The 11,862-nt window shown below is 33.1% G+C and overlaps 5 protein-coding genes across 5 annotated transcripts; 1 reads left to right on the forward strand and 4 right to left on the reverse strand.

Moving 5' to 3' along the window:
- Positions 1-131: 131 nt before the first annotated feature.
- Positions 132-1,475, reverse strand: GO595_002257 (tyrosine phenol-lyase; the record flags this gene model as incomplete). Its single annotated transcript, XM_067915147.1, has 1 exon — positions 132-1,475. One exon carries the CDS (start codon positions 1,473-1,475, stop codon positions 132-134), a length of 1,344 nt encoding a protein of 447 aa, XP_067777943.1.
- A 3,343-nt stretch (positions 1,476-4,818) lies between these two features.
- On the reverse strand, positions 4,819-6,852 carry GO595_002258 (Oligopeptidase A; the record flags this gene model as incomplete). The annotated part of the gene is made up of 1 exon (XM_067915148.1): positions 4,819-6,852. One exon carries the CDS (start codon positions 6,850-6,852, stop codon positions 4,819-4,821), a length of 2,034 nt encoding a protein of 677 aa, XP_067777944.1.
- Positions 6,853-7,118: 266 nt separating this feature from the next.
- On the forward strand, positions 7,119-8,348 carry GO595_002259 (CDP-alcohol phosphatidyltransferase family protein; the record flags this gene model as incomplete). The annotated part of the gene is made up of 1 exon (XM_067915149.1): positions 7,119-8,348. The coding sequence occupies one exon, from the start codon at positions 7,119-7,121 to the stop codon at positions 8,346-8,348; it is 1,230 nt and encodes a 409-aa protein (XP_067777945.1).
- Positions 8,349-8,645: 297 nt separating this feature from the next.
- GO595_002260 (cap-specific mRNA (nucleoside-2'-O-)-methyltransferase 1-like) lies at positions 8,646-10,514 on the reverse strand (the record flags this gene model as incomplete). The annotated part of the gene is made up of 1 exon (XM_067915150.1): positions 8,646-10,514. The coding sequence occupies one exon, from the start codon at positions 10,512-10,514 to the stop codon at positions 8,646-8,648; it is 1,869 nt and encodes a 622-aa protein (XP_067777946.1).
- Positions 10,515-10,826: 312 nt separating this feature from the next.
- Positions 10,827-11,759, reverse strand: GO595_002261 (DUF1394-domain-containing protein; the record flags this gene model as incomplete). The annotated part of the gene is made up of 1 exon (XM_067915151.1): positions 10,827-11,759. The coding sequence occupies one exon, from the start codon at positions 11,757-11,759 to the stop codon at positions 10,827-10,829; it is 933 nt and encodes a 310-aa protein (XP_067777947.1).
- Positions 11,760-11,862: the final 103 nt, after the last annotated feature.

Raw genomic sequence — 11,862 nt, forward strand, 5'->3', positions numbered from 1 at the left:
CCACAATCTCCGATTACAACATTTAAAACATTCGTCAAAAGGACATTTTGATCTCATATACCATAATGAACAATAACATCTTTGATTGAAATTTGATAATTACCATATTAAAATGATCAACTAAGTTTTGTTTACTCTTGAAGGCGCTTAAGTTTGACTGTAAAGTGGCGGAGAATCTCTGCCTCCCATTCAATTGCCAAACCTCTTTTGATAGATTCTCTCCTATCAAATACATTCTTCAATGCAACAGCAATAACGTCCATATGGTTGTTAGTGTAAACTCTCCTTGGAATTGCCAATCTTAACAAATCAAGTCCATCAAAACGATTTTGATGAGTTTCAGGATCTCTATCAGCCAATAAGTATCCGATCTCACAGCCTCTAATTCCGGCCTCAAGATACAACTCAACAGTCAATGTTTGGGCTGGGAATTCTTCTTTCGGTACATGGGTAAGAACCTTTGGAGCATCAATGAAGATGGCATGTCCACCAGCAGGCCTTTGGTATGGAATTCCGAACTCATCAAGACGCTTTGCAAGGTATTCGACTTGCTTAATACGTGTTTCAAGATTATCAAATTCGGTATTTTCATCAAGACCAATTGCTATAGCATTCATATCACGTCCTGCCATACCGCCATATGTCAAGAAACCTTCGTATTGAACGCAGTATCCTTTGGCTGCATCATACCAATCTTGGCGATGAGTTGCAATGAAGCCACCAATGTTAACAATGGCATCTTTCTTGGCACTCATTGTCATTCCATCGCAATAAGTGTACATCTCTTTGACGATTTCTTTGATAGTCTTATCCTTATATCCTTCTTCACGGACTTTGATGAAATAGGCATTTTCAGCAAAGCGAGCACTGTCGAAGATGACTGGTTTGTTGTATTTGTCGGCAAGTGCTTTGACTTCACGAAGATTCTTCATGGAAACTGGTTGACCACCACTGGTGTTGTTAGTGATAGTGACAATGATGAATGGTATCTTGTCTTTGTGCTCTTGAAGGACCTTTTCAAGTTTTGCACAATCAACATTTCCTTTGAATGGAACTTCGAGTTGTGTATCCTTGGCTTCATCAACAGTGCAATCAATTGCATGTGCTTTACGGCATTCAATGTGACCTTTTGTGGTATCAAAATGTGAATTTCCTGGGCAATAGTCACCTTCATGAACTAATGCTGAGAATAAAACGTTTTCTGCAGCACGACCTTGATGAGTTGGAATAACATAATCAAAACCGAAAATCTTTTTGATTGTGTCCTTCAAATTGAAAAAGGATTTGGCACCAGCATAGCTCTCATCTCCCATCATTACTCCTGCCCATTGGCGGTCACTCATAGCTCCTGTGCCGGAATCTGTAAGAAGATCAATATAAACTTGCTCTGCTCTAAGCTGGAATACATTATAGTTTGCTTCCTTAAGCCACTTCTCACGTTCTTCGCGTGTGGACTTATGAATTGGCTCGACCATTTTGATCCTGAAAGATTCTGCGAATGGTAATTCCATGGGAATTAAATAAGTGAAGTGAATACATCGTTTTCTCTAAAAAAGTTGACTAATATTTGCCAACGGTTTAACTTAATATTTTTCGGAAAATTCAAAAGAGTCTGTTCGATTATGCGATCAAATTGGACTTTTTGAGTGGACGTTTAAATTTTGGGTTTCCTATCTGGATAAAAATATTCGAATATACGAAATAAATTACTCACCAAACAACACTACTAAAGTGTATAAAAAACGTCAGTAAAAGTTGGGAAACACTAAAATAGTATTGAGAATAATTACAAACAATAAAAAAGAATGCCGATTATGTAACGCATTGAAAATATTCAAAGAGCATGAAACCATAATGCTTAGATGATATATAATTAAAAATATAATATTATTTAATTTATGGAGTCAATTAATAATGATAATTGATTAAGTTTTTTTGGGAATTTTCAATAAAATCAATTAAATATTTTCGATTTACAAATTGTTTGTTTCTTCCACTTAACGTATTCTGAGGTTATGCGATAATTTTTACCCAATTCAATTTATATGTAAAGTATACAATAACTATCCACCAAAATCCATGTTCCTTGTATTTCTATTTGCTTTAATTAAATCTGATACAGATACACTTAATATTACAAACATTCCAGAAATTTTTCAAAATAACTTTTCAGAATATAAGGACGTAATCAAATATATTTTTATTTCTGATGGTGTTTTTTCAATTGGTTTAAAAGCGTTTTATGACTGGAACCAATTACTAGAAGTTACCATTGGAAATTCAGTTACTTACGTTGGCGAACGAGCGTTTGAATCTTGCGATAATTTAAAATCGATAATCATTGGTAAAAATGTTGAAACCCTTGATAACCATTCAATGTGTGAAAATCCAAGTCTAATAAGCATTATAATTCCTAATTCTGTTATAAAAATAGGTTATCAAACATTTCTTAGATGTAGTAAATTACAGACAGTAACTATTAGTGAGAGCCTTACAGATATACCAAGCAGTGCTTTTTCTTCTTGTTCACAACTTACAAAAATCGTCATTCCAAATTCTGTACAATCAATAAGAAACGGTGCATTTTCTTATTGTACTCATTTAGCTGAAGTAACTATTGGAGAAAATGTTCAATTTCTTGGAAGTTATTCATTTTTTTCATGTAATGACCTCGTCAAAATCACAATTCCAGATTCAGTTACAACAATTGGAGAAAATTCATTTTTCGAGTGCACGAGCTTAACCACTGTTATTATGGGGAAAGGTGTTAAAAATATTCGCTTAAGTTCATTTTCGAATTGTTATTCATTATCAAATATTCAAATTGGCGAAAATGCGGAAACAATTGAAAAACAAACATTTAGTGGATGTCTTGCGTTACAAAATATCATGATTCCTGACTCAGTTACGACAATTGAAGATTCTGTATTTGAATATTGCACAAACTTAGAAACGATTACACTCAGCAAAAACTTATTAAAGTTGGGCCAAAAAGTCTTTTACAAGTGTAAAAATTTAAAAAATATTAATTTGCCAAATTATATTTCATTTATTGGAAATAATACTTTCGAAGAATGTACTTCTCTCGAAACAATTTCGATTGGAGAAAGTGTAACAAAAATCGAAAACTTTGTATTTTTCGGATGTAAAAATTTGAAAAGCATTAAATTACCAAATTCATTAACAGCTATTGGCGAATATGCATTTGCTTCATGTTATAATATAACGTCAATTGAAATGAGTGAAAACATTATTGATATTCATGAATATGCATTTATTCATTGTGAAAAATTAACAAATTTAAGAATTCCAAAATTAATTTCTGTGATTAATGCCGGAATATTTTCATTTTGTTTTAGCTTGTCTTTCGTTGTAATTGAAGCCAATATTGACGAAATTGGGAAATCAGTGTTTTACTCGTGTTCTTCATTGAAAAACTTCACAGTTCCGAATTCAGTTATCAAAATTGACTCGATGGCATTTTATTTGTGTACCAGCTTAGAAACTTTTGAATTTGGAAAAAACGTCGAAAGCATTGGAATTTTCACTTTTTGTAAGTGTTCAAAATTGACAACGATCACAATTGGAGAACGTTTAACAACGATAGGAAGTTCACCTTTTCTTGACTGTATAAACTTACAAACCATTAATGTAGCATCGACAAATCCAAATTATTCCAATTATGAAAATGATGGTGTCCTTTATAATAAAGATTTTACCGAAATAATTTCATATCCGATTGGCAATACAAGAACAAGTTATATATTTCCATCAAACATTATCAAGACATCATCAAATTCATTTTCATTTTGTCCTTACATTAAAAACATAACATTTTCTAGTACATTATCTAATATTGGCGAACAATCATTTTATTCATGTACAGAAATTACAAACATAACAATACCAAATGCAACAAAAACAATTGGAAACAATGCGTTTTATCATTGCAGAAGTATAATATCATTAATAATTGGATCGAATATTGAAACAATTGGAAACATGGCATTTTATGGATGTAATTCTCTTCTTTGCATATATTATTATGGAGTTAATGAGCCGAAATTTGGTACAAATGTATTCGGTAACATCTCCGAAAATTATGTGATATATGTAACAGAAAGTTATAATGGTAACAAATTTAATAATATGAACGTAAGTTTTGGATTTAATGAATGTAAAATCGATCCAAAAATTCCCCAAAATAATAACAAAAATTTGATTTTAATTGTTGTTGCTGTGGTCGCTGTGATAATTGTTGTGGTTATTGTCATTGTGTTAGTTGTGAAGAAATCAAATTGCGCGCATAATAACTTCGAGTTACTGACAACGGGTTTCGACGAGAAGTTTTTGCTGAACCAATTGTTTAAAGATGACGAATTTACTGAAATGGCCGAACAACAAAAAGAAACAAACGACTACACAAAATGAAAATGAGAAGAAATAACTTTGTAAAATGTTCTGAAATAACTTTTTATTTTTTTATTAAATAAAATTGTAAAAATATTTCATTTATGAGCAAATCTTTTCTTAGTGATATTTGACACATAATGCATTATATAAGTAATGTGAAATTGGAAAAAAATCGCTTTGATAAGTTTCACCATGGTATTTTGTTGCTAGATCTTTCCATTTTCACCAATTTTTCTTTGGGGTGTAACACCAAAAGCAATCAATATAAATTTATTTATGAAATTCATATTGATTTTAAATTTTTATAGGAAATTCTAAGTTATTTAACTATAAGAACTTTTGCTAAATCATTCGACAAAACAACTTTAATAATAAATTGATCGCAAAAATTTCAAAAATTTGATTTTATTCATCAAATTTGATTCCACTTCTTTCCAAAAACGCCTTTTGCTCTGGGTCTCTTCCCATGAAATCTCTATACAGCTCTTCTGGCGGCTTTGTGTTACCCATCTCCAGTATTTTCCTTCTGAACTCCATTCCCACCTTCTGGCTGAGGATTCCCTCTTTCTTGAATCGGGAGAACGCGTCTGCGTCCAACACCTCCGCCCACAGATAGCTATAGTAACCTGACGCGTAACCAGTTGCGCTTGCGAACAAATGGTCGAATGCGTATAGTACAGAATTCTCTTTTATTGATGACGGATATCGATAATTTTTAAGTATCAAATCATCGATTTCATTTATGTTCAAATTTTTATATTTATTATAATTACTATGAATTTCCAAATCGATTTTACCGAATGATAATTGGCGCATATAAAACGTCGCTTTGTTATAGTTTCGCGCTTTTATCATTTTCTCGTATAAATCGTTTGGTATATTTTCGTTGTTAATTAAATCTTTCGCAAATATATCTAACGCAGTTCTTTCCCACGTCCAATTCTCTAATATTTGCGATGGTAACTCCACGAAATCCCATGAAACATTTGTCCCGAATAATAAGTTATATTTAGAACGTGATGAAACATGATGACATAAATGTCCGAATTCATGAAATATCGTTTCGACTTCTTCATGATTTAATTGCGCCGCTTTTCCTGATATCGGCTTTTGTAAGTTTCCGGCAATAACGCCAATGATAATCGGATTATCTTTTGTGCCATTACTTAATGGATGTGTCCAACCTCCTTCTTTTTTGTTTTCGCGTGGATATAAATCGCTATAAAATGATGCAATGTGTTGATTAGTTTCCTTATCATATATATCAAAGTATTGGATATCGTTGTCCCAAACTTCAACGCTTTCATTACTTTGTGGTTCTTCGCCATTAATTTTACAATATGTCGGTCGTTCAACAACATTAAATCCATATAAATTAGAGATAATATCAAATAAACCCTTAAGGACAGACTCAACATTGAAATATGGTCTTAATAATTCTTCATCAAAGTCATATAACTCTTTGCGTTGCTTTTCAATGTAATATAATCGTTCCCATGGAAATATTTCGGTTTCTTTGATGCCTGTTTTGGATGACTTATATTGAACTAATCGCTCGAATTCTTTCATAAATGGGTTATAGATCTTGTCATGTAATTCATCAACAAATTTCATTGCGTTTTCTTTTGTTTTGGCCATACGACGTGAAAGTGTCAATTCGGAAAATGAATTGTAACCAAGAATTTTTGCTTTCTCATCACGAAGTTTAAGTATCGTAAATATGTTTTCAGTGTTATCATATTGACCTTCAGTGCCAATTTTGTCATATGCTTCCCACATTGTCTTCCGGAATTGTTCGTTATTGGCATGTTGTAAGACGGGAATTAATGATGGAGATTGCAATGTAAAGCGATATTGACCTGGTTTACCTTTAGATTCGGCACTTTCTTTGGCTTGTTGAATTGATGATTCAGGTAAACCATCAAGTTCTTTTGGATCAGTGACATAATATTCGAAGGCATTTGTGGAGTCTAATACATTTTGGACATAATTCGTATTTGCATTGGCAATTTCTTTACTTATCTCTGTAATGCGTGCTTTCTGTTCTGGTGAAAGATTAGCACCATTATGTACAAAATCAAGACAAATTTCATCGATTAAACGTTTTTGGGAATAATCTAATGATGTGTTTTGAAGAAGTGATTTGGCTTTTTGGAGAATTTGCCATAACTTCTCATTAATATAAACTTTCGTGGCAAATTCTAGTACAAGTGGACGTAGCTTTTTATATTTTTTCCTTTGTTCTGGATTATCATGACATGAATTTAAGTTTGAAAATCTTTCCCAAGCAATGTTAAGCAACTCATCATACTTGTCAAATGCTTCAAATGTTGATTCAAAAGTAATTTGATCTTCTGTTAAAGATGTAATTTTTTCAATATTTTCTTCAGCAATCTTAATTGCTAAATTGATTTCATCTTCAACAATGTCAGGAGTCATCTTTGACCATTGAATAGGGAATTTTGGATTTAAAAAAGGATGATTTTCTAGGGATTCCATTGCCAAAAAAGTGACTATTTTACCATTTTTTGTAAAGCAAACAAATGTTATGGGAATTCAAAAAGTGAGTTATACGTTTTTGTCAAACATAGTTACTCAAAAATTGTTTAAGTTGCTGTTAAATTTAACGGTTGTATTGAAAATATGTCGACCCAAGATTCAAACCTTTTTTAATTCAAAATTCAATTAAAAGTGACAGGGCGAAAATGATGAATACTTTAAGAACCAAGTTTTCGGAAGAAGATATCGATAACGCAAAGAAATATAAATACAATGGAAAAGATAATAGTATTTTTGTTAAGTTATTTTTGCGTTCTTTTTGGGATTGGTGTATTCAATATGTTCCAAAAAACATTGCTCCTAACTTAATCACATTCACAGGATTTCTCATCGAGTTCTTTACTTTTTGGGTTTCTCTTTTTTCTTCTAATTTCCTTGCTCAAGAAATCCCAAGATGGTTATGTTTTTTAAATGGAATTTCTTTGTTTGTCTACCAAACATTGGATAATCTAGATGGACGTCAAGCTAGAAGAACAAACTCTTCTTCACCTCTTGGTCAATTTTTTGATCATGGTTGTGATGCAATTACAGGAGTTTCTGAATTAATCAAAGTTGTTGCAACACTTAACCTCGGACAAACATATGTTTCCTTTAATTTTGTATTTTTAATGTCAATTGGCTTTTATTTTACATCAGTTGAAGAATATGTTTTACATGAATTTAATCTTGGCTTTATTAATGGTCCAGATGAAGGTCTTTTAATACTTGCTTTCGTCCATGTATTTGTAGGCATATTTCCATCATCTAAGAAATTATTTAATAATGTATTTTCATATCTTATCTACACTGCAGGTGTTATTTGGATTCTCTCATCAATTTTCATCAATATCTTTAAGAAGTATAATGGGGAAAAAGACAAATTAATGCGATTTTTAGGAGCTACAGGATATGTCATGATTTCCATTGTTATTTTCCTAACTTTCGGGTACGGAATTGACATTTGTGCCAAGAATCCTTTCTTTATTATGGCTTCGTCCCTTGTTTTGCAATTCCAATCTCAAAATATCATATTGGCATTCTTGACAAAAAGGCCGCCAGTGAAACTTTTCACACCTTCTACAATCACAGTATGGTCCTTAGCGTTAGTTGTGTTCATATTTGTGTATTTGTCGGGCGTTTTGAATTATTGGGCACTTTACTTCACACTCGTTCTTTGCATCATTATATTGTTCGATGTTGACGTCTGTCTCGGACTAAGTATAGGTTTGGACATTCCAGTGTTCACATTGAAGGCACAGGAAGAAGAAGAAAAAATCGATTTCGAAATATTCGATAATAATGAAATGGAAGAAGATGAAGAAAACCCAGAAGAGCCGAAAGAAAATGTGGAAGAAACGAAAGAAATACCTTTGAATGTTTTTAAAGATGGTGAATAAAACTCTCTCTAAATTTTAATTTATGTTATGGCATATAAATAAATATGGAGAAGAATATTCAAAAGCTTTGCCAAGGAGATGAGCAAAGGAACTTTTACTATTAACAAATAAATTCCAGTTTCATTTGAACGAACGTTAATTTTTATGTGTTGAAAAAGTTCGAATTTCCACTTGAGTCAAATATTAACTTCTAATTATTTTAAGTTGTTGTCTTTTACTGTGCTCATTTTGATAATAATAAAATCAACAAAAATGCTATTTACTTCTATTATTCAACGGAGTATCTGTTACAACAATTTATTCAAAGAAGCTGAAGTAAGTTTCGCTTTCGTTCATTACGCTTCTTTGCTGAAACAGCGGCCTCACTATCATTCTTTCTTCTCGAGCAAAGAATTTTTCAATTATTGTTCCCAATTGAGTATTTTTCTTTGAAGCTTTTTCGATTTCGTCCAGTTCCCTTTGCCTTCTGTTACTTTCCTCATCAGCTTTGTCCTGTCGTATGTATGTAGTTATCTTTGGCATTTCTTGTGGCTGTTGAACTCGATCAAATTTACGATATGGAATTCTTGGTCTATCTTCCATCTTATTCCTTGGCACACACCATTGCTTCAAACATCGATTTGCTATATCATCTTGATCAAGCGGTTCAATCTTTTCATCACTTGCATAAATGATAAACTCATCAACGCCATCCGTTTGCTTCAACACTAAGTCCTCGTTAGACTTAGTCATATAATCTGCAAAATATTTTGGTATTTTAGAAATTGGAAATATGGCCATTATATCTTCATTATTACCTGGCGTTGATTCTAACTTTTGAAACAAGTCATTAGTGTATGAAAGTAACCTAATAACAGAGTTTGGTTGTGATTCCCTTAAACCAAGAAACACAACATAACGTTCACTATTAGCTGGTCTTGAAGTGTATGGCTTGACGATACAAAACCGTTCAAAACATTGTGCAACGACGTAAAGTAGTGAAACACTGAAGTCTGTAAAGCAGTCAAAAACTTTGCATACAAAATTTCCACCTTTTCTGAGTATCAAAAGTGCGCAAAGGAATTGACAAAGAACTAATCGTTTCAATAACATTTCTTGATCATTTTCTTGACCATCAACAGCTATACCACCATCACCTGTAACCAAACTAACCATTTCACCATTAGTTTGTTTACCTATTTCTTCTTGAAAAGAAATTAGATTTGAAGGTTTAAAGATATTCCCATCACCTTCTTCACCATAACAACGAACGAAACTTGAAACGTCAGAACAAAAACGTGCATTAGAAGCCCAATCATGATCACCAGCAAGAGTCATTCCAAATCCTCGAGCTCGATCTTGTAATCTCCAATAAAGATAATCAGTAAAACCACCAGGGCCAGCACAAATATCGGCGAAGTAGAAAAGTTTATCTTCTGGAACATCAGTATTTGACGGTTTGTTAAAACATTCTTGACCTGTTAAGTTAAAAAGCTCATCAATGTTGGCCATCTTAACTGCGGCACGGTTCATGAAAATAGCTTTGCCAATCTTCTCATAAGGGTTTGCTTTTCTTCTTGCTTGCTCGAAGACGACTTCACTGATTGACTGAAAAAGTTCCTTCTTTTTGAATAGAGTTTGAATGAGTTTTTGGTCGCAAAAATTGGAGTGCCCCAAATCGGTTCTAGCTTCGCCTGTGGTGATGTTGTCAAGTGTGATGTCTTCTGTGTTAGCTGGTTCACATGGAATTATGTCGGGTGTTTGTTCATGTGGTACAAATCGTGGTCTTCTCTTGATTTCTGGTGTGAGTTTTTTGAGTTCATCTGATAAAACATAGGCGATACCAGAACCATCTGCAATGTCTTTCGGTATTTCGTAAATATCTTGTTGTGCCATAAACTCTGGGTTCTCTCTCCCTCCAAGATTCATCAAAATTTGTATGCCAATTGAGAACTTTGGTCTTACGTACGATGGCTCTCTGGAGCAACTGTTCTTCATTTCTTCGAGCTTTTGATACGTTAACCAATATTCTTTTGTGGGATATTCGTTATGATATGGTGAAACTAAAGGAGTACTTACGTAAAAAGGATCTTCATCTGAGTACAATTTGAATGGAATTGTTTTCGGGTTTTTCCTAAATTTTGTAAGATATAATGAATATTCTTTCCAATATGCTTCGCACGGCATTTCATTTGAGTACGGTGATTCTATTGGTGTTTCCGCGTAATCAGGATCGTTTTCGCTGTAAAGATCGAAAGGAAACCTAAGCAATTTTAATTGTCACTTTTCTAAATCAATTTTAACTTTTTCTTCTTCAAAAACAAATTTTAACGAAAGATTTTTAGTAAAAAAAATGCACTTAAACATTAGATGATTGCCTAAAGTCACAAATGTCATTTATATATTAAATTATTTTAATTGTTAATTTTGATGAATTCTCATCCAAAAAGGAATAAGAAGTCGAATGTTTAAGATTTCAAAAACCAAAAACTTATTTCGTTATTTGAACAAGGCTGCGATCTTTGGATCGACTCCATCCTTGTCTAAGTTCTTTGATGAGTACTTAATCGCGTTGATGAGTTGGTTCTGCTTTGGTTCGAAGGATACAAGGAGTTCCATTGCCTCTCTGACGTGGAATTTCTGCTTTGTAGTGAATGAACCATTTGGTGACAAATGATCATAAATTAATGTCGCGCCAACAATACATCTCAAACAGAGCTTGTTGGGTTGTTCATCCGGGAATCTGTGGTTTTTGAGGATGTTTGTGCAGACATCGCTGACACAACCAAGTACATCTAATATCTTTGCATGAGCTTCGGATGTTGGTGAATAGTTAGCCTGAAGTGTGCTAATGACATCAGAAAGCATTGGAGTTGGAGCAGCCCAAAAAACAGTGGATGTATTTGAATCATTAATTATCTCATCCAAATCACCTTGGTTACGAGGTGCTGCATTTCGCCTAAAGAATGCAAGGTCATTAAGAAGTTTAGGTAGGCGAAGCTTAATTTCATCAAATGTAAGTATAATGTCAAAACAGTTGACAAAACATTTGATAGCAATTGGCATATCAACAAATACGTCAATAGTTTTATCATGGGCTAAATTGGTAACGGTTTCTAGAAGTTCAGCAAACTTCTTAGATACAGTTTTAGCAAACTTGAACATCTCCATTTGTAATTGAATATTAGGAAATATAGCTTGCCAAGCGGCTTCCTTAGTTTCTGGAGATGGATTATTAAGTGATTCTGCTGCAAGCTGCTGTCCATCTTGATAAGCTGAAAAACGTTGGAATTTTTCTTGAGCAGGATTAAATATCGTATTTTGAAAATCAGTGTACAATTGTTTCTCGCTCTCGGTTTTAGGTTCCGCATTCACTATGTCAACATAGAGTTCTGGAAGCGACCTTTTGCTTGAACTGAACAAGCCACCCATTTCTCAATGTCACTTTTGGCCTTTCAAAAAGCAAAAAAATTGAATGAGCTGTCCCTCGCATCAAAATCCCTTATCGTATTAACCACTCAATCCAATTTTTGTT

Source organism: Histomonas meleagridis (assembly GCF_020186115.1).
Source record: "Histomonas meleagridis strain 2922-C6/04-10x chromosome Unknown contig_16, whole genome shotgun sequence".
Taxonomy (NCBI): Eukaryota; Parabasalia; order Tritrichomonadida; family Dientamoebidae; genus Histomonas; species Histomonas meleagridis.